Raw genomic sequence first — 26,771 nt, 5'->3', positions numbered from 1 at the left:
ACTTGATTTCTTAGTGGTTTTGAAACTATTACTATAGATTACAGCAACACCACCCCCTTTGCGTTTCAGACGAGGCTCATGTTTATAACAGTAATCTTGCGGGGTTGATTCATTTAAAGTAATGTAATCGTTTGGTTTTAGCCAGGTTTCTGTCAAACACAGCACATCTAGGTTATTATCTGAAATCACATCGTTAACAACGAGTGCTTTTGAAGTAAGCGATCGAATATTCAGCAACCCAAGCTTTAGCATTTGCTCATCTGTATTATAGCTGTTTTTTATTTGTTGAACATCAATTAAATTTTTAACCTTAGTTGGGTTTAAACGTTTTTTGGATTTCCAAATTCGGGGAACAGACACAGTCTCTATATGATGATATCTAGGTGAAAGAGGCTCTATGTGATAGGATTTATCTGGCCTTGGTGACGCGAGGCCGCTAGCAGACGGTCGGTTTAGCCAGTCTGTCTGCTTCCTGACCTGAGCCCCAGATTGTCATGTTTGAGCTCTAAGACTATGAGCCATATTACTAGAGAGAAGAGCAGCACCATCCCAGGAGGGATGAATACCATCTCTTTTCAACAGGTCAGGTTTGCCCCAAAAACTTTTCCAATTGTCTATGAATTCTATATTATTAAGCCCTGTGTCCACCAAAGCGTTTTTTCACACGGCTTGTGTATTTTTTCCAATTGTTTTCAATAGGATCGACGCGTTTATAGAATATACCGAGGCGCTGAGCGTCTTTTTCACGCTGAAGTGCTGAGCGCTCTGCGTTTTTTACCGGTCACCAAGAGTTGAAGAATGTTCAACTTTGGGTAAAACCAAAAAGTGCTCATTACTGTCAGTCTTTACCCAGCCGTCAAATGACAATGGAGGAGGGGTGGGACAAATACCACACAAGCACATTCTGCTTGTACAACGTCAACAGATGACAATATTTTGTCAAAAACAAAATATCTGTGAAATGAGATACTAGTAACACTTTCGCCGATATTTCATGTCATAACAAGCCAAGCGTCTCAACTGAAAAAAAAAATGCTGCGCTGCCAAAACGCTCTCAAGCGCCCACAGCTAGGCGTTTTCAGCTGGCTAAAGACGCTTTGGTGGACACGCGGCCTAAGAATCCGGGTGATGCTTGAGTGACTGAGTGACTACCTCATTCATGGTGAAAAAACTGAGGGCTTAAAGGAGATAAGGAGGAAGGGCAGGTGAATGTAATTGGATAACTATGGTGACAAATTACTGGTGGGAAACATTGGAACAAAGGAAACAGGGAAAATCCAAGAACACAAACAAACCTGGAAATCAACAGGAATAGGCTTGTAAAAAAAGCACTACTGAGTTTTTTTAGTGTTGTTTTATTCATTGTTAGTAAATAATGCTAAATACTTACATTTTAGCAAACCTTGAACCTTATTGTAAAGTATTGTATTACTAGTTAATTTAGCTAACTAACTTCGGCTGATGATTTGTGATTTGCTAAACCAGTGTGTGTGAGATGGTTTGAACCCTGATTTATCTCAGACACAGAAGAGCCAACTTTACTCCTGCTTCATTCCTGCTGGATTCCTCCTGGGACGAAGGCACAACAGGTTTGTGTAATTACATGAAATTAGATTCAACTTTATTGTCATTGTGCAGAGTACAGTAGAGCCAATGAAATACAGAAGCATCTAACCGCAAGTGCAAAGTCCTATATAAATATATTCAAATATAAAACATTACTGTTGTAAGCTGCAGTTAGATTCATTCGTGCATGTAAACAGTGATTATGGCTCATGGATCACTCCTTGCTGACACTATACCAGACAGCTTTGGGTTACCAGAGCTTTAACCACCACTACCACACTGTTTTCCACAGCCCTAAGTTAACACCTTATGTTTGAAAGAAATGTTTTTTATACCACAGTATGCATATGCGTACACATGATTGTGCATATTTACATGTATAAATGAACTCCATGCTTCAAATATGCCCATATGGTGAATCTTTTATTTGAGTTTTTCGTTTGTATGTTGATTGCATGCTCTTTGCACATGTGCCTGTGACATCATCACATACACCCCAATATGAGTTAAAACAAAACACTTTGATGAGACGTCCCCTGAGTTGAAGATAGACATAAAGTGAAAAACAACAACAACAAAAATGGTAATGATGCCAAACAACTATTTGGTTATTTTAAAAAGTTAAGATCCACAGGGCTTATGGAAGCGTCTGGAAATACTGGTATTGTTGGTCACCTCCTTATTGGAAGTCAGCATCTCATGGTGTGAAGACCTAAATCTGGGGTGCTTCATTTTCTGCCACTTCTTTTAGAGTACACATAATGCGTCCTTCAAAATACACTGAATGAAGGACGCAAAACATTGGCAGCCTCCCAAGGATCCTTCAAATTTCGACGGCACTTGATAGAACACAGCCTGCCGATTAAAAAATTCCCGACCCAAACTTCAGAACTCAATAGAATTGAAAAGATGCAGCTTCCTTACCTATTTGGCTTCTTCACCATCCAATACTGCCAAGCAATTGCTGAATTGTTGCATTATAAAAATCCATTTGATTAGTTTTGCACCGGCAAGGCAAGTTTATTTTTTTAATACACTTCATATACAGTAGTAATTGAAAGTGCTTGATCTCAAACACAGTCTGTAGCCATGATGTGGGACTCAAGATTGGATGAAAAGTGGTCAAGATTCTACATGTTTTTCGGAGAAGAAAAAAAAGCTACAATTTGGCCATAACTTCAGATAAAATCCAAGTTACCCGAGAACGTTGCAATATGGCTAACAGTGAAAGTGCACTGAGTTTGGCTTGGCCCAATTGGAAGATGGGAAAGACGGCAAAACGGATAGCAGCAGAAAATGTAGTGTAACTGGAGACGTTGAGGGGCAAATCCTAAATTTGTTGACGATTAGAGACCATGCCATGGCTATGCCATTTCACAACCTGTTACCCTGTGGTTATTTGGGCTGCCATAGATTCCGATGGCAGAAGAAAAGAGACTAACAAGCACTTTTTGGGGCATTACACATCTTTGGGACTTGATGCCTATAATGATTTTTTTGTCTTTGATCACAGAAACAAAATATGTGCAAAACAAAAAAGGTGATAAAAGATAAGAGAGAACTTTGTAAACAAAGGAAGACAATCAAAATGTTACACAGCAACTGCAAAGGAAAGAACACGCGGTATGAGCAGGTCTATGAAGAGAGCGGGGCTGGGTGTAGAAGACGGTTCACTCCTTCAGAGAGAAAATGTTCCGGTGGGGCAGAGCCCATTCGATGGACCACCGCTGAAATACATAATGACTTATTAAAACAAACAAAAAAGAAAGACAGCAGATGTGCAAACTCTAACAAATTGCTATGTGATTCAACATAGATTGTGCTTTTGTCATTTTACACTGTAATTTATATGAACATACTTTAGACATCATTAAGTCTCAGGAGTCTCCAACCTTCCTGCAGAGTTTAGCTCCAACTCTCATTAAACACACCTGTAGCAGCTGACCAAGCGCTGCGTCCCAATTCGCCTACTTATACTACGCCCTAAAAGTACGTACTCTTTTTGTGAAGAAAAAGTACATACTTTTAAGTGTGTAGCAAAAGAGTAGGCAAGCTTTGGGACATACTACTATGTCATCTTTAGCGGACCTTCTAAGTTTATTTGTGAAGACAGAAAACCTGGAATGATATTGTAAAGTCTAAAACTTCCCAAATGAACTGAGCCTCCTGTAGGCACTGCTCAGAATCCTCCAGGGCGGAGCTACACTCTGCAGGAACGTCCTTCCTGGACCAGGTCACCAGGTGAAGTGTGTACTTTCATTTGTTGTGGTTGTCTGCCTATTTTTTATAATCACATTCCTTGTGAAACATTAGTCAACAAATCCTCAGTAAACAGTAAATCGCTGCTGGCGTGTTATTTCACAAAACTGAGTGATTTACACACTATTTGACCTAACATTTTGAATGTTTTTTCACCATGTACAAGGAACTGGAGATTTAGGTAAATACTTGAACTCACACAACTCTCTTTGAGCTGGAAAGTGTTTTCCTGGGTCCCTCTGCAGTCGAATCTCCTTCACGGAGAAGATGGAGGTAGCTGTGGTCACAGAATTTAAAAACTTTATAATAATTATAACCTTTCAACAGTGAATGTATGACATAAATGTGTAAGAAATAGTTGTGTTCAGGATTGTTTCTTACAAGCAGAAACTGCCATCTTGACTTATGATGTTCCCAAATGTTTTGATGAATGAGATGTATACGTGTAGCATCACATCTTACAAACATACTGCATATTTGTGAAACTACTAAATATGAACTTTAAAATAAGCTTATACCACTTTAATATTACTAGTACTAAATACGTACTGTCATCCAGGTCCTGCACTTTGTCTCCCAACTCTCTGAAATAAATGTGCCGAAGAGCCACTTCTGCAGAAATACGCCGCCTTGCTTCAAACTACAAAAACACATTCATCTGGAGTGAATATGTCTCTTTTACAGAGCCAAAGCACCACCAAAACAATGTTCTTCTACAAAATCCATGCAGTTTAGTTTAACCACTAGAGGGCCAAAAGTTACATAGTGTACCTTTAAGAATTAAATAAGGACAGGTGTATCAATATAAGTCCAAAAGTCTCTTTCATAATAATGAACATACTAATCTGGTAAAGCAAAATATGAATTATTTAAGTAGACATCGACATCGAAAAACCTTTTGATCTCTGAGGCTTTCTTTGCAAGGGCAAAAGCGAATTCGTACTTTACCTGTAAAAACTGGCATAGCAGATCATGACCGTCATTGGTGATCCTGTAGAACAAAATTACACAAATCATATTATAGCTATAGCTTCCCGTCCCAATGTTAAGACATTTTAGTGGTAGTATTTTGTGGGCTAATCTGGTGTCCTTGTTCCTGTTCTTGTCCTCGGCTTTTTCCTTTGCTATTGAATTTTGTTTTATGTGTGTCAAACATTACCAATTAGAGACTCTGTTCAGGTGTGGGTACTAGAAACCTTTCCCAACAAAAATGTTATCTAACAATACACCTCATATATAGATCCCAAAACATATAATATCCCCAAAGCAGCCACACGGAAAGGCTTTTCACACACCTGGGTGCATGAGTGATCAGAGGTTCCCCGTCATAATGGGGGAAGTTGAATGAGAGGAAGTTTTCATTGGTACTGACTCCTGGCCAAGAGTACTCAGTAGGAGAACCTGGAGATGACATGAGTTTATAATCAAAACAGACTCCAACTACACTTACTTGCTATCACTAGAGTCACCAGTAAAAGGTAGACATCGAAATAAAAATGGTAAAGTTGCTCAGATGTGTAAAACGTGCCTGTCAAATGTTTGGAAACGAAAAATGAAAATATTTATATTTTTATATATTTTATATATATTTTTTATATATAAATATTTATATTTATATGTAAATGCATATACGAATATGCATTTACACATCTTGCCTAGTGTTTGCAGTTTTCAAAATGGCAAGAAATAACCTCGCCAGCCTGTAGTTGTCTTGAGAAATGAGGGCTATATTAGCAAAAACTGAGTGTATCTTTAACATGCATAACACCACAGCTCTTACCCAAGATACGAAATATAAGATGAAGTTCATCCTCCACTGTCGACCCAGGGAAGAGGGGGCGTCCGGTGATCATTTCATAGAATATACAACCTACACCCCTGTGTTAATGAAACAAAGCAGACAGACGGAAAGAATAAAATGTCTTTTTGAGAAATGCATGAAAGGAAAAATCTCGATATGCTACCCAGGCCAAATAGAGTGTGCTGGTTAACATAAGTCAGCAAAACACGTTGTAGAAAAGAATAATGGAAAAGAGTTGAAATAGTCTTCAGAGTAACATCCAGCATGACACCACTGATCAAAGCTCTTCTCTAGTTGGCTGAATTTAAAACGATACCCATGAAACACTCATGCACACAGTTTAGGGTTTTCTTTTAGGTCAGGGTGTTGACAACCAAGTAACCGTCCCGCAGAGTTCAGCTCCAACTCCAATCAAACACACCTGTTGTACAGTTGTAATCGGAATTATTCAACCCCCATTGCAAGGTTTATTGGCAAAATTTACAGACTTTCAGCTGTTTGGAATGAACGAATCAAACAAAAGCAATTGAAATAGCTCAAAACAGCAAATGTTTCAAGTGGTTTCAGCAAATTCAACTTAAAATGCAACTTTTAATAATCCCTCACAACAGCACAAATCTGTAAAACAGGTGCTGTCTCACTAATCAAGGGCTTCATTAGCTGCACCAGGTGTGCTTGAGCTAGAACACATGACACATCTGAACTGGAGAGGTCTGTCGAGTTGTTAGAAATACAGTAAGTCAAAAGAATGGTCCAAAAAGTTGAGAAGACACCATCGCCCTTCACAAACAAGGAACAGGACACAGAAAGATAGTGAAGGCACTAAATGTTCCTCGAGACACCGTTGAAAGCATAGTTCACAAGTTCAAAGTTAAAGGATCAGTGGTTTCTCTCCCTGGACGGGGCAGAAAAGGCAGATATCAACGGCTACCAGATCTCTGAGAAGGTTCAGAAAAACCCTGGAGCGACTGCAGAAGACCTGGTGGCCACAGGCTCTGAGGTTTCAGCTCATCCTAAACACATGCCAGAACTCCAGAACTACACCACTACTGACCCAAACACACAAGAAAAGAGCTCAGAATCATATAAATAAGCCACAGAGGTTTAGGGACTCTGTTCTGTGGAGCGATGAAACAGAACTGGAGCTGTTCGTCCCTGTGGATCAGCGGTGTGTCTGGAGGAGGAATGAAGCATCAGCTGTGAAGAGCTCTGTCTACAGTTCAGCGTGAGGAGCTCGTGATGCCCTCGGCTGATCTATATCCTCCGGCTCTGGAAACCTGCAGTGTGTGGAGGGAGAGATGGAGTCACTGAAGTATCAGGAGATCCTGGGAGGAAACGTCACGCCGTCAGTGAGGAAGCTGGAGCTTGGACCTTCAACAGGACAATGATCCCAATCATACCTCATATTCCACTAAGGCTTGGTCGCCAGAAGTCCTAGAAGATTTTACAGTGGCATCACAGTCACATGACTTGAGCCCCATAGAAAATCTCTGGTGGGATTTGAGTAAGGTGGTTTCAGAATATTGCAAGAATATTTCTGAACTGGAGGCCATTGCTCATGAGGAACGGGCTTAGATTAAAAGTTGCATTTTCAGGTGAATTCGGGGAAACCACTCAAAACATTTATTGTGTTAAACTAATCCAATTACTTTTGGTTGATTGCAAACACCTGAAAGTCTGTACATTTTGCCAATGGGGGGGGGGGGATAATTTCGATTGCAACTGTATGTGTGTCTATTCATGCAGCATCAGCAGCATATCTTACATGCTCACAGCAGCGAGTGTGTGAGTGTGTGTGTGTGTGTGTGTGTGTGTGTGTGTGTGTGTGTGTGTGTGTGTGTGTGTGTGTGTAGCCTCACCAGATGTCGATGGAGGTGAAGTACTCTGTTGATCCCAGCAGCACATCTGGAGGTCTGTACCAGAGAGTGACGACTTCATTAGAGAAAGTCTTCGAGGGCACTGACTTCTCACGTGCAAGACCTACAGCAGACACAAACAAACCTGATGTAAATCTGTAAACGTCATGATTCTGGCTCATTTCACACTATACAATCAATGCCAGTTGTCTATCAACTGATGAGTATTTGGGTATGTGAGTGATCGATCCTACCGAAATCAGCCAGTTTGAGCTCTCCCCTGTCGCTGATGAGAAGGTTCTGAGGTTTTAGGTCTCTGTGCAAAACTTTCTGCCGATGGCAATAAGCTAGACCTCGCAATAGCTGAAACAGGAAAATCTGCAGGGTGGAAACATGAATACAGTGAAGTCATTCCAATAGCTGTGCCTTTACTGTTGTAAACCATGTTTCCAAAAAGTTTTCATAGCAATAAATGTGGCTTCTTAAATGCTAATGTGCCAGTCAGCACTTGAGTTAAAGCTCTCATATACTCATGGCGAAGTTCTTTCTTCTATTTAGGGCTAAAAAGAAGTTCAACAATATACTGTTTTACACACTGCTGAGGGTGATGTCTAGATGAATATGTAAATATGTGCTGCGCTCTTTCCTCTCAATAACAAATGAACACAACAAAATGCCAGCAGTGAGAAAACAGCTGTTTAGAAAGCATCTGATCATAGACATGTGGGTATTTTTGCACCAGCTCTGCAATTTGGGACTCTATTTATACAATACTTTATACAATCAATCACTTTAAAGCAGAAGTTTTACAGTATTAAACATGAAAGAACGGTGTCAGCATCGCTTTCAATTAGAATTACAGCTTCAGTTTCTACTAGGCATGTGACGGTTTAAAATCTTCATGTTGTGATAATTGCTGAAGCTTTTATCACGGTATTCGGTATTATCACGATATTGAAATAAGTCTTGTCATAGTATAACAGGTTTAATAACTTTTTCTTGTAACTAAAAGAACTAAACATTTAAATACAATAAAGCAATGCACAAAACTGTATGAAGTGAACGAATGTTTCAAACAGATTAAATTGCAAAAGAATTATAAAGAAGATCAATAGGTAACTCTACAGTAAGGTATCATTAGTTAACGTTAGTTAATGCATTAGCAACGAGCAGCTACATTTGTTACAGAAGTTATTAATCTTTGTTAAAGTTAGTTAATCTGTTAGTTCATGTTTGCTCAGATCCAATAAATAATACAGTTCAAACATTTGATTTTAATAAATGTTGAAATTAAATTAACTAAGATTAATAAATGCTTCAGAAGTAGTTTATGTTAACTAATGAATTAAAGGAGAACTCCGGTCAATTTTAACATAGAATAAAAATAGAATAACTCGGTATAGGCAACACCGATTTTTGTCGTTGTTCTCTGTATTGATGTACAATAAAATGAGCTCAATGTTAAAATTGACCGGAGTTCTCTTTTAACTTATGTTAAATAGTGGAGCCTTATTGTAAAGTCTGACGGAACAATAAAGAATCAGAACATATTCAGTCAATATCTAGGGCATATTTTAGTCCAGATTAAATGTTTTTGTTCACCAGCCAAGGACATCTTTCCCAGAAAGTTTGCTTTGTAAAGCAACTCCAGAAACGAACTTCGTTTTGGCCTGATTTTGTTATAAACGACGTCACACCAGTTTGTTCTTCAATCTCGATTTCAGGGCCTTTAGTATAGCAAAAATGCCCTTTTTCTTTCCTCTGTCAGCAGTGGTGGACACAAAATTTATTCAGTTAAGGCACCGATTCCCAGATTAAATATTGCTCCACCAAACCGTAGAAGTACTCTTTTAAAATTTCTACTAGAGTCAATCTACAAAAGTATTAGTAGTTGATATTCACAATAAATCTCTGTCTTAATCTATTCAGGCCACATGAAGTTGTGTTGTGCTACGACATGAAATTGTTTTCAGTCATTTTCCCTGATGCATAGTATTATTTTTTAGTTATACTCAATTTAAACTAAAATGACAGGCAGTTTGAGGATATGTCTAACCTTTACATTATAAATGCTCATTATGCTCCCACAGTCCTCCAAATACTGTTTGAGGTCCTTCTCCTGAAAAACACACAAATGTTTCAGAAATACAGTAGACGGACAAAATGAGAGATGCGATGATGAATAATATCTCACACACCAAGTACTCAAAGACTAGTGTAAGGCACTTCTCTGTGTGGATGATGTCGTGGAGCGTGACGATGTTGGCATGTTTCAAGTTCTTCAGGAGAGACACTGACAGAGAGAGAAATATCATCAAATCAGCATGAATTAAAACGTCACAAGAAGTGTTGATTCTCTACACTTGTACAGTCTGGCACTGTTACTCCAGGGTTGCTAAGAAAACTGTGTGGTATAATCACAATAGCTATATACAGGGCTCAGAATTCATGGAGTGAATTAGTTAATGTTCCCAAACTTCTGAATGGTAGAGGATATTGTACCTTCTCGTATGGCGGTGCAGGGTGCGCCTTCTTCATACTCCAGCCGGATCTCTTTCAGCGCCACTAGGTTATCCGTTAATTTACTACGACCCTTAAACACTGTGGCATATGTGCCCTACACACACACACACACACACACACACACACACACACACACAATCAGCTGTTGAGCAGCATTACTGATGTGCAATGGCCTTTGCATTTATATTAAAATGACAAATTGTAAAATTAGTTATATTACAATATCAACCGACAATTGGCCAAAAGAAAGATAAGGATAACCCACTCAACTCTACTGACGACATATTAAACAATTCTAATGCAAGGTCAAACACTCAATAAAATGTATTTAGTTTAGTTGAACAGAAACTGTATCATCCACTGTGGAGAAGATTGGAGCTGGTCAGAATCTCACCTCTCCCAGTTTGTCCAGTTTGACATATGACTCTAATTTGCCAAAGCCGATTTCTGACTGAAAGGAAACAGATCTCAGTGATTAGCTGGTCGTGTCAAAGATGATATTTTTATGATCTAATGTAAACATTAAATAAAGGTGTAATGAACCTTGGCAAGCACAAAGAGATCTGACATTTACTCCCAGGTTCACAGACAGGGCTTAAGATATCTCCAGACTAAAATGCATGTTTGAGCTGTTTCAACTGAAAGCATATCTTAAAGGGATAGTTCACCCAAAAATGAAAATACTGTCATCATTTACTCTTCCTCAAGTTGTTCCAAACCTGTATGACTTTCTTTCTTCTGCTGAACACAAAAGAAGATATTTTGAAGAAAGTCGGTAACCAAACGTGGAAAAAATAAATACTATGGATGTCAATGGGGACCAGCAACTGTTTAATTACCAACCTTCTTTAAAATATCTTCTTTTGTGTTCAGCAGAAAAAAAGGAAATCATACAGGTTTGGAACAACTTGAGGGAGAGAAAATGATGACAAAATTTTCATTTTTGGGTAAACTATCCCTTTAATATATCTATATAAAATATATCACTGCCATTGTTTTTTCTCAAGATTCACACCAGTAATGTTTTTTCTAAGACACGTTTATAAGAGCTCCTTAAATGTCCTAATTGAATTTAGGCCTTATCCTGGCTTAATCTAAGCCCTGTCTGACAGAATAGATACAGATATAGAATAGAAATGCATTCTAAACATTTGATGATGTCATACTAATAGATCATGACAAAGAAAGACTTACAAGTGACGTTCTGCGAAACCTTCGACTTAGAGGTTTGTCAAATGGGGGGCTGTTTGTGGCAAATTTCTTTAGGTAACCCTCTGGCAAACGAATATCCGCTGGCAGTGAAAGACGTTTGTTGATTTCCTGAAGGGGAAAGGGAAGGGGAGAAACATAAAATGTGTCAAAGAGCAGTTGTGTGGGGCAGATGAATATATCTTGATAGAGTGCTGATGGAAGGGCACTTATAAATGTCACCTGGTGACCACATAATACTGCTGGACAACTTTAATGCCCATGTTGGGCAGGACAGAGAGATATGGAGGAGAGGGACGGCTTGCCTGATCCAAACACAAATGGTATTATTGGACTTCTCTGCTTGGCATGGATTGGCCATAACAAACACCATGTTCGAACATAAGGTGTACCTGTTTCATAAGTTCTCAGGCAGGCACAACAGGATTGGAGTAAACAGAGAGAACGAAGCCATAACAGAATATCATAGAATATTCATGTTACAGAACGCCCCTCAGAGGACTGAGGTGAAGCTGGTGGGACTGAGGATCGAGGCAGAGCCAGAAGGAGCCGAAGGGGTGGAGAGATGGAGCGCAGCAGATAGTGGTGCCGGCAGGATGACGTCTGACCAAGGCGAATCCGGAGGGATGAGGGAGCCCGGTGGAGCCGCAAGGATGATGGCTCACGGTGGAGCTGAGGGAGGGAAGAGCCAAGGTAGAGCCGACAGGTTGACGAGCCGAGGTGGATTGACAGGATCAGTGTCTGAAGGCAGACCCAGGGGATCCTCTCGACTGGGTGGAGCTGGAGACTGGAAGAGCTGAGGTCCACACAGAGTAGAGTTAAAAGAGAAGTCACAGGGCTGAAGGAAACCAGCAGAGAAACCAGCGGGGCTGAGGAACTGGCTTGCCACTGCAAGATCTCAAACGCTGAACACATAAGAGGCAGGAGGTACCAGTTCTTAACCATTACGTATTTCAGCCCCCGATAATCAATGTTCAAAGAACCATCCTTCTTCTTTACGAAGAAGAACCCCGCACAAGCCAGAGAAGAGGAGGGACAGATCAATATGTAGATAATGGAGCAATAATCAGGGATGACACAGTACAATGGGAACCACTGGTTAAATGAAAAGGAACTCCTCTTTGTGGTTTCCTAAGTAATGACACTCACTGGGCCAGTAATTTGTGTTATGGTCATCAGGCAAAGACCGCTCAAGGAGTGAAGAATAGTGATCTTAAATGGGAAGGCCCTTCTGCAGAGCCCAGTCTTCATTGATGAAATTCTGCTCCAAGTCGAAGAGCTCTCAGCACTTGAATACAGAGCTGTTGACGACAACAGTTGCAGGAGGGACTTTACGGGCACCGGGAGATGGGGAGATAGACGTACCGCTCACCCGGACCCCCTTGTTTACTGGCGAGCCGTGGCTTTTACAGGACATAACACATTAACATGACCTTGGTACACAACAGTAAAGGCAGAGACCCAATGTCAGTCGACATTGCTTCTCCTCCGCTGTGAGACAAAGTCTGCCCATCTGCATAGGCTCCAGCTTATCTGCTACTTCAAGTGCTCAGGAATCGGAGAAGATCCTGTATGAAAATGACGGAGTATGTTTTTATGTTTCCACTGTTCGATCGCGCCCGTGCCTCTCTCTCTCTCTGACACACACACATTCCAGCATTGCAATCTTGACATCGCAGCCTGTTCATTTTGCTGCGTTCACACCAAAACGCGAATAGAGCGTCAAATTTGCGTCTATCGCGTCTAGTTCGATGCTTGAACAGTTTGAATCCATTCGCGCGTCCAAAGCGAATAGGACGCGCTGCGCGCGTATAATGATAAAGTGAGCGTTTGAAGCGAAATAGACGCACGTTCAGAGCTAAGGCGGGCTACAGATTAGGTGTCCCTAAAGAACCCGCATATGCGCGTATCTAACAGTAACGTTAGTTCCGTATTACATTAATTAATGTGCACGCGAGATTTATTTATTTTTATACCGTGTATTCTCTGTGTAAATCCCTGCACCGAACGTACGTTCAGTACGAATACGTACCGTTACACCCCTAATGGGTATCGATCATAGGTATCGGATAATTTTTTTTCTCCCCTCCGATATCCGATCTAGCATTTTGGGCCAGTATCGGCACGATACCGATGCCGTGGATCGGATCGGGACATCCCTATCGCAGAGCATTTGGCCCATGACCTGATGTAAAACCGCAGGGCTCTGTGTCTTAGTTCGATGCGGCTGTCCATATGAATGGCAAGATCAATGAGGTAATATAAGAATTCTGGGGGGTCACGGACATAGATTTCATCTTTAACCTCCTTAACCAACTCATACAAAAAGTGTGCCACCAGTGTTGCTGGGTACAACACAGGATCCGGAACTCTTCTGCCTTACCGAAGAGTAGTCATGTTGCCAAGATGCCTCCTGACCGAAGACGGACCTATTCAATACCTTAATAATTTCAGTTCAAGAGCTGGAAATCTGCACTACATAGAGACTGAGACTCCCAGACTGCAGCAACCCAGTCACAAGCCCACAAGGCGAGGAGCGAGATGAAAAATGTGGCTACCCATCCACTGGGTCCATCTCTGGCCAATGTGTGATGTCAGGCTTTCTAGAAAGAAGATCCCAAAAGCAGATAGATGCTTAACACAGGCTTTGTTGAAAATTTAAAAAGCCCTTAAAAACAGCTCAGGGCCAAACTCCGACAAGAGGAGGTATGCGAAGAGTAGTGAGTTAAGCATGGGTCAGAATCAGAGACAGTCCACACAGCAACCACAACAAAATAGGAGGTAAGAGAAGAGTCAGACAGGCAGGGAGGTCAAAACCAGGCAAGCAGGAGAGGATAAAGGGGCAGTTGAGGACCAAGTCCAAAGGCAGGCATGGATCAAACAGAAATAGACAGTATAACCCAGTGATTGCAGTAAAGGGGAAATCCAACAACCAGCGCCAGGGACAATGCCAAGAGTCACCACTGGTGTGGGTAATTCAATGGATGGAGTGTTTGGGAAGGTATGATTCCATTAGAGTAACTGGGCAGATGACAAGAGTAAGCGGAGAGAGAAACCTGAACGACTCCACTGCTTCCACAGTGCTGTTCATGATGGTGAGTTGGGGGAGAGATGGGGTGTTCAAGAGTCCACGATCAGCTCCACTGTTTTGAGAATGTTCAACTCCGGGTTGTTATGACTGCACCAGACAGCCAGTTGTCTGAACCTCCTGTCTGTATGCAGACTCGTCACCGTTGTGGATGAGGCCTATGACAGTGGGGTGTTGAAGAATTTTGATGACTTCATGACCAGACGTGATAGAGACTCACTTTTTTGGAGACTGGAATGATAGTGGAAGAGACTTCTTCAAAAAGAGAGAGAAATCAAACCTGAGTCCTAGGAGAGAGTGACATAACCTATAACACTGCATTTTCTGAACAACAATCAGCTTCAGGTGGGCTCCTGAGTATTAGATGTAGGGGACAATCCCAAAATCACAGCCTGTACCTAATCCCTTTTCTTTTGTTTGGTTTGGCATTTCGCCAACTAAAAGAAATGAAAAGAAAAAAAATGACAATGACAAACAATAAGGTATCCATAATAATGTTAGGGTTACCTAATCCTAGGGTTAGGGTTAAGATAATAATTTATCTACGACTGGTGTCAAATGATCTGCTTATCGGCTATGGTAGGTGGTCTTATGTCAGTGAGGTGTTGGTTATAGATAGGCTGATCTGTGGTTTGAGCTGTGGAGGGGCTAGGGAGGCATTCTATCGCTTTGCCGAATTCATAGATGATGGTGAGGAAGTATGATTTTATAGGTGTGTTGCGGGCATATGCGAGGATAACCCCCTTTGGCACTGAGGAACCACAAGTTTGGACACTGAGATCCTCCGTGGGATATAGCAGAACGCCATTCTTAAGAGACACCATTTGCTTAATTTAATTTATAAATTTATAATTTATGTGTGTGTGTCTACCTGTTGGAATGTTTGTGACTCACTTATGATTGTACATGCATTACCTCATTAGAGAGTCGCTGCTGAAGGTTGCGCATTCGCACTCTTACAGGACTCTGAACTTCATCAGAGGAGGTTCCTGAAGCTTGATCACTTTCTCCATCTGACCACATTTTCCCATGGACTACACCTGTAAACACACACACACACACACACACACACACACACACACACACACACACACACACACACACACACACACACACTTTATAACCCCTGATGTCTTGTGTTTTATTACATTGCACATCAAACAAGTGAAAATAATTAAAACCCAGCGATGACCATGACATTTCACCTATTCTAATGTTGAATAACCATGTCAGGTGACCACAAGTTCAGGTCATTGATCTGGAGTAAAAATCAAGCTGACAGTGATTTGCTGAAACAAACAACTGGACTTCCCTCTATTTAAACACATTTACATAGCAAGAAGAAAAGAGCTGTGCGCAAAAAGGAACAACTACAAGAAAACATCCGGCTATATCAGTGGAAGAGAAACAAGGTAATTTATTCGGTTGATAATATATAAGTCCACAGCGACTCTTTACATATTTTATCTAAAGCTAATTTGTTATTGCATATTATCTGTATAAATTAATACTGTACTCTGCATTTAAACTAAAAGCTTAATATTAATTGTTAAAATATAATTGGTTGTGTGAATCCAAACAATACAAAAAGAAAGAGAGTAAACAGAACATTTGTTTTTAATATGATGCTACTGTAGTTGGCCAGGAGATGGAAGTTACAGTACAATAAATTTGAAGAAGGGCCGAGAGCCGTGGGAACAGAGCGAGTGTTAATGCACCACACCGGTCTCGAGTCCCACGGAGGAACTCCTGAAGGATAAAGGAGAAGTGACAGCGGTGAAGGACGAGAGAGGACCAGGCCTGGCACTTTATGTTGTGGTTTTGTTTTAGTTTATGTGACAGTCGTCCATGAGGGGCTGCCGCTTTACTTTTGTTTTGTTCTTTATGTTTATTTTATTATTTAATTTATTTAATTTATTTTATTTATTTACTTGAAATTTGTTATAGTATAGTTGGGTTTTTTGGCTTACAGGCCCAGAAAATTCTGAGTGAAAGATTTCATACCTACCTTCACTATGTGCACCAGAAGTTTCAGATCCAGCAAATCGACGCCCATCAGATTAAAAAAAGGTGTTATTGTAGTAAGTTGTTAATCGCAAATCATACACCTCACAAGGTTGTTTCCAAAATAGTCCCATACAATAGAACAGTATGTATAAAGCCGCTCAGACTAATATTTTAGTCTTAAGTGTGTCAAAATTCTAGGGTTCTAACTGTTAAGACCTAAATAATTTGAGAGTGCTGGAGAGGTATGCTAACCTAGTTATAGTCTAGGCAGAATTTCTGAAAATGTGCTTATTTAAAGTGCTGGAGGCATTTTGTGATTATTTATATTATACAACATTTCTAGGGGTATTAAGGGGTGCTGAATCCAAATCTGCTGTATATGAAGCTCAAAAATGCCCCAAAATGCCTCAAAATTGAGAAATTCAAAATGGCCGCCACCGCCAGACTGAAATCTATTTTTCAGTACATCTTTTTGACTAAACAAGGTACAAACATGAAATAAATGTGCTTTTGTACATTTTCCTACATGGGCAATTCAATGCCATATTCAGATTTGAGATGTAATGTGAAGAAACTGCTTAGATATTGCAAAAATAGTTGTTTTTGCCTATGAATAATTACTCAGTTAAAATTATAATTATTATTATTATTATTATTACTATTATTGTTGATATTATCAGGCTCAAAAATGTCCTTTGTATCTACATTTACTTACTTTGTACTTTTCTTATCATTTACCTTACCTTGATTTAGATCAATAATAAGTGTCAATAATCAGATTGAAAATCACAGAAGTATAGAGAAAAAGGTGGTCATTAGTGATAAAGAAGTTGTCAATCAATTAAGATCCAAAAGCAGGAAGATCCATGGGTCATGGTGATATTCATTGAACTATATCCCAGTAGAAGTTACAGTGACAGCTTATTCGCAGTCCTCTTCAATTTTCTGGCAAGTGTTGTCAAGTTTTCTGCAGTTGAATGCATCTATACATTCCATGCGACTCTTTCTGAATAATAGAACAATAGAATAGAAAGATTACAACCAGTACAAGTACAGGTACATTGGAATACTCTACCAGTCTATCATATTTGTCCATTCTTGTACACAATGATCAAAATCAACTAATTCCCTATACACATACCTGCAGCTGCAGCATTGGCTGAGGCATCCCTTGGTACACCCACATGAAGTGAACTCTCTGCAGGCTTTAGGCTGAGACATTAGCCGTGGCACTAATTGACCTTCCTTGTGCATCCATCCCATTTCATCCACTGGAGGAAGATCAGGATATGGGAGGTGAGCTTGGTTCCAGATTGTCGCTTGATAGTGTGAACGCATGATATGAAACTTCACTGCATCTGAGGTTGGAGGCAGAGTCTCTTGTGGACGACCTTTGCAAAACAACTTCACTCTTGTTTTCTTATGCCTGTTTTGATGGATTCGTCATGGTACCTGTCGAAGACTACATCAACCCTCTGGTACTTCTCTGCCATCTTCAAAACTGTGTCAGCAAACTTGTTGGCATAGTTGCCGAATGTTGTGATGTCAGGTGGCTTCGCAAGTGCCATTACAAGTGCCAGGATATCAACATCTCTCAGTAGATGGACACTGTCGTATAATCTGAGAACAGTGATAGCTTCTCAGACAACAGCGATGCTGAGACTGACAACAGATGATGAAGACGATGAGTACACACACACAGAGTGCACAAAGAGTAGAATGGAAAGAGATGATGTGGATGAAAGCAGAATATGTCTATCATTAAAAGAGCACAGTGTGTTTCAATATGGTGGGGACACACTCAAGAACATAAATCAACAAGGACGTGGTCACATCCCAGTTTCAACAATCTCTGCTTGGTGCAGAACACCTTGGACATGCACAAATGAAATGTGTTTGTGGACAAACGTCTGTGTGAACCTCCAGATAGTGACCAGCACTTGGATCTGAAGTCACCCATTTGAAAGAACAAAGCCAAAACATTTGCCTCTTTGTATGAAGTCGTGGAACTTTCCAAGAACAAGCAAAACATCATCAAAGTGGACAGGCAGATTCTACAAAGGCTCATCACAGCTTACAGAGTAGGTTGCAAGGTAGACTTGCAAAATATTCTCCAGCATGAACTCATGCCCATCCTGCCATCTCTGGCTGCAACTAACGGCAGTCTACATTCCACCAACTAATCTGCTTCTTGAAAAGGAACGATTCGAGCGCCGTCTTCTGTTCTTCTTTTAGAGAAAAAGCCAAGTCTCGTTCATTTTAGCGGCCAAAGCTGTTTCAAACAACTGGTGTTCATCCATAGCCATCTTGCAATGTTTACTAAGGACTTCGACGTCACATTACTGTCGTCATCTGTTTAGCTCGCCTATATCAGATAACCCGCTGTGATTGGTGCAGCTCAGATCGAGGGGCATATTTAATGAGCTCCATTGCTCGACACCAGAGTAACTCGCTGAGCAAATTCAACTTCTGCTCTCGCAAGAACTCTGGATTACCAGGGTAGCCTGACATCACAACATTCGGCACCTATGCCAACAAGTTTGCTGACACAGTGTTGAAGATGGCAGAGAAGTACCAGAGGGTTGATGTAGTCTTCGACAGGTACCATGACGAATTCATCAAAACAGGCACAAGAAAGAAGCGTAAACAGTCAACCAGTATGCAGAGAGATCGTGAATGACTTTGTTCCACTTCCAGCAGACTGGTCGAGCTTCATGGCACTAGAAGAGAACAAAGCAGATCTCGCCCGACTGTCAAGTCATCAGGTCCAGAACTTGAAATCTCCTCTCTGAGTGCTGACCATGAGGAGGCTGATACACGACTGATTTTGCACTGCATCCAGGCTCCTATGGACACAAAAGTCATGTCAGCGCGTGACACAGACGTGCTTCTTCTACTTCTAGCACATCATGACAGAATTGGATGTACTCATCTCTACATGAAAGCCGGGACATCAAAGGATCCAAAGTATTTTCCAGTACATGACATTCGCAAGTTACTCTGATGATCAAGTGGACACACTCATTGCCTTCCATGCCATCACTGGCTGTGATAGTGCGTCTCAGTTCAGCGGTCACGGAAAGAAAACAGTCTGGCAGGTATTCGAGCAACATCACACCAATCTTACTGGCCTTGGGAAGCCACTCCTTCGTTGCCCAGGCGGTGTGTTTGGGATCATTGTCATGCTGAAAGTCCCAGCCACGTTTCATCTTCAATGCCCTTGCTGATAGAAGGAGGTTTTCACTCAAAATCTCACGATACATGGCCCCATTCATTATTTCCTTTACACGGATCAGTCGTCCTGGTCCCTTCGCAGAAAAACAGCCCCAAAGCATGATGTTTCCACCCCATGCTTCACAGTAGGTATGGTGTTCTTTCTCCTCCAAACACGACGAGTTGAGTTTTTACCAAAAAGTTCTATTTTGGTTTCATCTGACCATATGACATTCTCCCAATCCTCTTCTGGATCATCCAAATGCTCTCTAGCAAACTTCAGACGGGCCTGGACATGTACTGGCTTAAGCAGGGGGACACGTCTGGCACTGCAGGATTTGAGTCCCTGGCGGCGTAGTGTGTTACTGATGGTAGCCTTTGCTACTTTGGTCCCAGCTCTCTGCAGGTCATTCACTAGGTCCCCCCCCCGTGTGGTTCTGGGATTTTTGCTGACCGTTCTTGTGATCATTTTGACCCCACGGGGTGAGATCTTGCGTGGAGCCCCAGATCGAGGGAGATTATCAGTGGTCTTGTATGTCTTCCATTTTCTAATAATTGCTCCCACAGTTGATTACTTCACACCAAGCTGCTTACCTATTGCAGATTCAGTCTTCCCAGCCTGGTGCAGGTCTACAATTTTGTTTTTGGTGTCCTTTGACAGCTCTTTGGTCTTGGCCATAGTGGAGTTTGGAGTGTGACTGTTTGAGGTTGTGGACAGGTGTCTTTTATACTGATAACAAGTTCAAACAGGTACCATTAATACAGGTAACGAGTGGAGGACAGAGGAGCCTCTTAAAGAAGTTGTTACAGGTCTGTGAGAGCCAGAAATATTGCTTGTTTGTAGGTGATCAAATACTTATTTTATCAAGGAATTTACCAATTAATTCATTAAAAATCCTACAATGTGATTTTCTGGATTTTTTTTCTCATTTTGTCTCTCATAGTTTAAGTGTACCTATGATGAAAATTACAGGCCACTCTCATCTTTTTAAGTGGGAGAACTTGCACAATTGGTGGCTGACTAAATACTTTTTTGCCCCACTGTATGTGTATAGGGAATTAGTTGATTTTGATCACTGTGTACAAGAATGTGCAAATATGATAGACTGGTAGAGTATTCCAATGTACCTGTACTTGTACTGGTTGTAATTTTTCTATTCTATTCTTCTATTAATCAGAAAGAGTCACATGGAATGTATAGATGCATTCAACTGCAGAAAACTTGACAACACTTGCCAGAAAATTGAAGAGGACTGCGAATAAGCTGTCACTGTAACTTCTACTGGGATATAGTTCAATGAATATCACCATGACCCATGGATCTTCCTGCTTTTGGATCTTAATTGATTGACAACTTCTTTATCACTAATGACCACCTTTTTCTCTATACTTCTGTGATTTTCAATCTGATTATTGACACTTATTATTGATCTAAATCAGGGTAAGGTAAATGATAAGTAAAGTACAAAGTAAGTAAATGTAGGTACAAAGGATTTTGTACAAAGGTACATTTTTGAGCCTGATAATATCAAAAATAATAGTAATAATAATAATAATAATTTTAAAGGTTGTATCAGTGATTTCAGGCCCAAACATAAATGATCACATTCATCTAATCTTTCCTACTGATCCGCTAGCTGACCGCCCCATAAGCAGGCCGCCAAAAAAAAACGTGTCTCTGTAAGCCCACCCACCGACAGGGGTGGGTGTTGTGAGGTTTTCGTGTGCAGTTGTCATAGGCAGCCGTGCACGAGCGCAAAACCTCACAACACCCACCCCTGTCGGTGATTGGTTGGAACACTATTTATTTTGGTTGAGTGGTTGGTGAAACTGATTGTTTTTGTGTGTAGATCTCAGAGCCTAGGCTGCCTATAGAGACGCGTTTTTTTGACGGCCTGCTTATGGGGCTGGCAGCTAGCGGATCGGTAGGAAAGATTAGGTGAATGTGATAATTTATGTTTGGGCCTTTTTTGGGCCTGAAATCGCTGATACAGCCTTAAACTGAGTAATTATTCATAGTTAAAAACAATGATTTTTGCAATATCTAAGCAGTTTCTTCACATTACATCTCAAATCTGAATATGGCATTGAATTGCCCATGTAGGAAAATGTACAAAAGCCCATTTATTTCATGTTTGTACCTTGTTTAGTCAAAAGGATACACTTAAAAATAGATTTCAGTCTGGCGGTGGCGGCCATTTTGAATTTCTCAATTTTGAGGCATTTTGGGGCATTTTTGAGCTTCATATACAGCAGATTTGGATTCAGCACCCCTTAATACCCCTAGAAATGTTGTATAATATAAATAATCACAAAATGCCTTCGGGGTTCTGATTTTGTGAAAATTGACCCTGTCTATTAGGAGTAACAAGATGGCAGCAGAGAGGAGACACACACTTACCAACGAAGTAGGAGTTATTTGATAGCAGGGTGTTGGTAAAACGATACAAGCGTCGTCATCATCAAGGTATTGTTTTTGTAACTGACCTTCTAAGATATTTGATACCATATCCCACTCAACAAATCAATGCTCTAACTGCAGAAATGAAAGTAATAATGAGTTTTTTGGCAAGTGTGAGAATGCAGCAGTGCACTGGTGCAGATTTAGGCTCATCGGCCCACATAAGCAGGGTCTGAAATAGCACTATTGTGCCACTGACCACACCAAACATACAGCAGTGGCCAAAAGTGATGTCCAGAGGCGATATTTGTTTTAATGACCCTACAAGTTTGATGAATCCATCAAAACATTAGGAAAATATTTTATGTATTTATTTTTCTGGGCCGGACATCACTTTTGGCCACTACTGTTTGGCAGTTCATTGACTTTCCAACTGAATCTTCAAACCATGCTGTAAAAGTTGGTTTTAGTTTTTGTAGATTACATTTTTGGCATTATTTCCTTTTATCTTGATAGGATAGTATAGAGTGAACAGGAAGTGAGACGGGAGAGAGAGCGGGGACGGGATCGTGAAAGGTCTGCGAGCCGGGACTCGAACTCGGGTCGCCTGAAGCACAACGGCGCTATATCAACGCTGTCCACGAGGCTATCGGCACTGACAAAAACAAGCCACTTTTATGAGGACTTCCGGCTTCCTTGAAGTTGTTGGAGCCAATGATGGAAATCGTATCATCGCTCTAACTGCAAATGAGGAGGCATATATCAATAGAAAAGGATTCCACAGTGTCAATACTTTTTCATGATGTTTCTTAATTAAATGATTGTATTATAACTACATGAAATGATTGGTGTCATGCTGCTGTGACCTCACCCTTGCAGGCTCACTACTGGATGATTCAGAGGTTGATGGCGGCCATTTTGAGTTGACATCATTGTAGTCCTTAAGCCCAATTTATACTTCTGCGTCGAACTCACGCCGTAGCTGCGTCGTAATCTGTGTGTAGCACACGTACCCTTCGGCGTACCCTGACGTGCACCTCTCCAAAAGTGTACTCTGCACGTGTAATTTAGCGTCAACACGGACAACGACGCAGAAGTATAAATGAAAACCACCGCGTAACCTACAGCGTAGAGGCTCCGGCGTAGGTCTGACGCAGAGGTATAAATCAGCCTTTAGTTCACCATCAGTCTAAGACTTTACTGAAAGTTGCTTTTAGCTTCTTTATAAAAGTCCTACGTTTTACTAAGACTTTTTTGACACTTAAGTCAAAGTTTAAGACTATTCTTATGAGCATTTCTGAGAAGTTTGGTTCCTCAAATCACAGCCCTGCAGAGTTCATCTCCAACCCCAATCAAAGACACTAGAGCGAGGCGATCGAGAGTTACAGAAGAACATTACAGGTGCGTGTGATCAGGGTTTGAGCTAATGTGTCAAACTCAGTGGAGAACAGAGAGCATTCTGGGGCAGTCAGACCGTCCTAAACAAGAACTTGTGAATTTATTCCCAAACGTGGACAGAAACATAGTGTTGGTTTTTGTAATGTCTGTTAATGTTAAATGTTTTGATGATCACTTTTTCTCATAAGCTGTAAAAAAAAAATCCAAAGATCCAAAGTTTTGAAAAAAAGTGCCATGTTACATAATGAAAATAATGGGTTTGTCATATATCGGATATTTCCTTTTTTACTTCTAATTTCTATTTTTATATTCTGCTACTTCTGCTGTTCTGAGTAAACATTTATCATATAATTGAATGCCTCTGTGTGAACACTCATCAGTGATTAAAGGAGTGTATGAGAGTGAAAGTTTGTCTGTACGCAGTTTCTGTTCTCACCGATGTCTCGGGACAAGGGAGGCTCGTCCAGCCCGGTGTCTTCTGGAAGCTCCGAGAGACTCTCGTCCAAACGCCGAACGCTTTGCAAGCTCATGGACAGGCGCTTTTTAATGATCTTCATGCGGTCCATCAAGGATGCTGTGGGTTCAGTCACATGTGCACATTCAGTAAATCCACAATCTGAGCTCTTCAAAAAGCAGCTGGACATAAAATGCTCAGTACCATCACTCAAACAGGACAGGTTCGGTTCAGATATTGTTTTGGGAATGTAATCTGTCGTGGATCATTTAGTCCTTATGTTAATGTGAGGTCGACTCGAATCGTTTGTTGAGGGAATGGAATCCTTTTCTTATTGCCACAAATATTACTCTTTCTTTGCCACTGACGGTAATCCATGTTTTCATTGTACAGTAGGGGGCGCTACACACTGTAAAAAATATATGATCAATAAGTTATTACAACATGTTTTTACATTGCTTTAACTCAGCAAAATAAGTTAAGCAATTTTCTACTTTTTTTAAATGTTACACAAGATTCAAATCATTTTTTTTTAAAGTTAGTTAAATGCAATTTAAGTTTAAATGACTTAAACATCCTAGTGGATTGTACTTAAAAATGTAAGTCAGCAACTTTCAGATCAAAACAGAGGTGAAGATATAAGATATAAGAAGATATAAGAAGTTCTTTACGAGCAGGACTCAATCTACTCCATCTGTGTTTTTATCATCGCTCTGAATCTGATTCAGACATAGTCTTTGATAAAAACGTGGTTTTCTCAGATTTTTGTTAAAAAGTTTGCTTTTTTAATGAACTTGCCCACATTCAAGTGTTGATAAAGAAAAGAATGCATGAAGCTACAATATGAGTTTTTTGTGTTTTTCTCCTTGCTATAAATAAATTCTGAAAATAGATCTTCACTTCAATTGTCTCCTTCGCCTCAACGACCAAAGCATATTATATTATATTATATTATATTATTAAAACTAAGTGAACCGAACCTGTCCCTTGTACTATAATTAAATCTATAATAAAATAATTTCAGTTCATGTAGACTGTAGAGGAATAAATGTGTGTGTTGAACGGCAGAATCTGTGTTCTTCAAAGCTGCTGTGCTGGAAGATTATCGGTCACTGGTTTTATGATAATTTACTCAGAACCTGAGACATATTTGGGCTTTTGGCCGTGGATCTGAATGAAGAGCAGGGAGTAAAGAGTTAACAAGAAGCAGTAAGAAGGCAGAACACCAGAATTGTGTGTAGAATTAAACGGATTTGGTCAAAAAGTGCCCATTGAACAAGCACTAAGGATGATGATAATTAAATGACCATTCAAGTGCAATAACAAAAAAAGTAGCAGTTTATTTCAATATTAAAGGAATGGTTCAGCCAGAATGATCTCATTCCAACCTCTGCAGAATGTTCATGTTGCTCTGTTTCACACTGTGATTATTGCACATGCATAACACATATATTTGCACTGACAACTACAGACATGAACATCTCCAGTTCACCCATGCTGCATCTCTCTGGATTGGGAATTGGTCAATTGTACAAAGTTTTAGTGAGGATGCGGGAGAGGATCTGTGAACGGTAGTGAAGCGACACAACTGACACATGTAGATCACATGATAATCACAACATGGCGGATATAGTACATCCAGATTACATTCACTATATATATATATATATATATATATATATATATATATATATATATATATATATATATATCGCTTTTTTAGTAGTCGTGAAGTAATTACGTACTCAAAATAAGTACCCACTCGAGAGAGTAGTGCATTGGCTGATCCAGACGGAAAAATACGCAATTTAATGCTATTTGAGCATAAGAAACCTGATTTATGGGACGGTTAATGTCCAGATTTTGTTGCTGATTTGAAATAGGCTATATGATTTAAATGTGAGTTTGCCAAGCTGTTTTCTATGGTTAACTACCTTAGTTAACATGAACTAAGAATGCACAATACTTCTACAGCATGTATCTTAGTTAATAATCATATTAATTTGAACATTTACTAATGCATTATTAAAATCAAAGGTTGTATTTGTTAACATTAGAACAATGCACTGTGAACTAACATAAACACAATGAACAGCTGTATTTTAATTAACTAACATTAACGAAGATTAATAAATACTTTAACAAATGTACATTGTTACATTTATGTTAACTAATGAACCTTAATGTAAAGTGTTACCGTTTTACTGTATGTAAAAGAGCAGCATGAACATTCTTCAGAATTTCTCATAGTGTGTTCTCCGGAAGAAAGAGGTTGATTTAAACCCCTTTAGATGCTGGTATTTAAGGAGTGTGTTCTGAACGCGTGTGTGTGTGTGTTGACATCTTGCCCCATCCTGAAACACATGCGTCATCATCCCATCTGCTGAAATCAGTGAATAACAAACATCATGACAGGCTTTAATAAGCGCTCAATCCCGCATTAGCTGAGTTACACACCGCGAATCAACACAACTCTACATTAGTCAGGAACTGCTGAAAGTTCATGACTGGACTGGCATATGAAGCACATACTAATGCACGAAACACCGCAGCCTACCTGCGGCAAACGCGACGCGACGCGTGTTCTCTTCACCGACGCTGCTCGCTGCACTCCACCGTGTCACATTTATACCTCACTAAACAGGATCTACAGTGAGATAGGGTGAATGTTTGAAGAGTTCGAGCTGAATCACCGATGCTCGGATGAACGGACATTTCTCCGGTCCGGCCGGGACTCCTGGAGATCACGTGACCAGCGCTGCCCTGTGTGTGTGATGAAGCGCGTTACCGTGAACATCCCATATCGGAATCACCCCTCTTCACACACACACATGCACTGGTGCACCAGTAATATTTTCCTACAAGATTATTTATAATATATTTAACATTTAAAATGCATTGTGCATGCTTGCTGCTGCTGATCTCCACTGTTGCAGCACATTGGTCACGTTCATTCTAGAGAAAGGTTCCGCCTCTTTTTGATATTCAATGAGGAC

The 26,771-nt window shown here is 40.3% G+C and overlaps 1 protein-coding gene across 1 annotated transcript; it reads right to left on the bottom strand.

The window, feature by feature from the left end:
* Positions 1 to 1,598: 1,598 nt before the first annotated feature.
* On the bottom strand, positions 1,599 to 26,566 carry LOC308692744 (cyclin-dependent kinase 16). The gene is made up of 16 exons (XM_081369072.1): positions 26,333 to 26,566; positions 23,758 to 23,895; positions 15,218 to 15,342; positions 11,200 to 11,325; positions 10,400 to 10,456; positions 9,985 to 10,099; positions 9,681 to 9,775; positions 9,539 to 9,601; positions 7,737 to 7,860; positions 7,486 to 7,606; positions 5,606 to 5,703; positions 5,121 to 5,226; positions 4,774 to 4,816; positions 4,375 to 4,465; positions 4,025 to 4,102; positions 1,599 to 3,293 (listed from the first exon to the last, which is right to left on the bottom strand). The coding sequence occupies exons 2-16, from the start codon at positions 23,885 to 23,887 to the stop codon at positions 3,202 to 3,204; spliced, it is 1,464 nt and encodes a 487-aa protein (XP_081225198.1). The 5' UTR covers positions 23,888 to 23,895; positions 26,333 to 26,566; the 3' UTR covers positions 1,599 to 3,201.
* Positions 26,567 to 26,771: the final 205 nt, after the last annotated feature.

This window comes from Scardinius erythrophthalmus (genome assembly GCF_964197995.2).
Source record: "Scardinius erythrophthalmus genome assembly, chromosome: 6".
NCBI lineage: Eukaryota > Metazoa > Chordata > Actinopteri > Cypriniformes > Leuciscidae > Scardinius > Scardinius erythrophthalmus.
The sequence above is the reverse complement of the archived record's forward strand: the minus strand, read 5'-3'. Positions and strand labels throughout refer to the sequence as shown.

Excerpts from the sequence above, each read along its gene's own strand:
- LOC308692744 (XM_081369072.1), bottom strand. The coding sequence starts at position 23,887 with ATGGACCGCATGAAGATCATTAAAAAGCGCCTGTCCATGAGCTTGCAA. Across the intron at positions 10,457-11,199 it reads GGTTTCGCAGAACGTCACTT|TCAGAAATCGGCTTTGGCAA; the intron begins GTAAGTCTTTCT and ends GTTTCCTTTCAG. Across the intron at positions 4,817-5,120 it reads CTGATCACTCATGCACCCAG|GATCACCAATGACGGTCATG; the intron begins GTGTGTGAAAAG and ends TTTGTTCTACAG.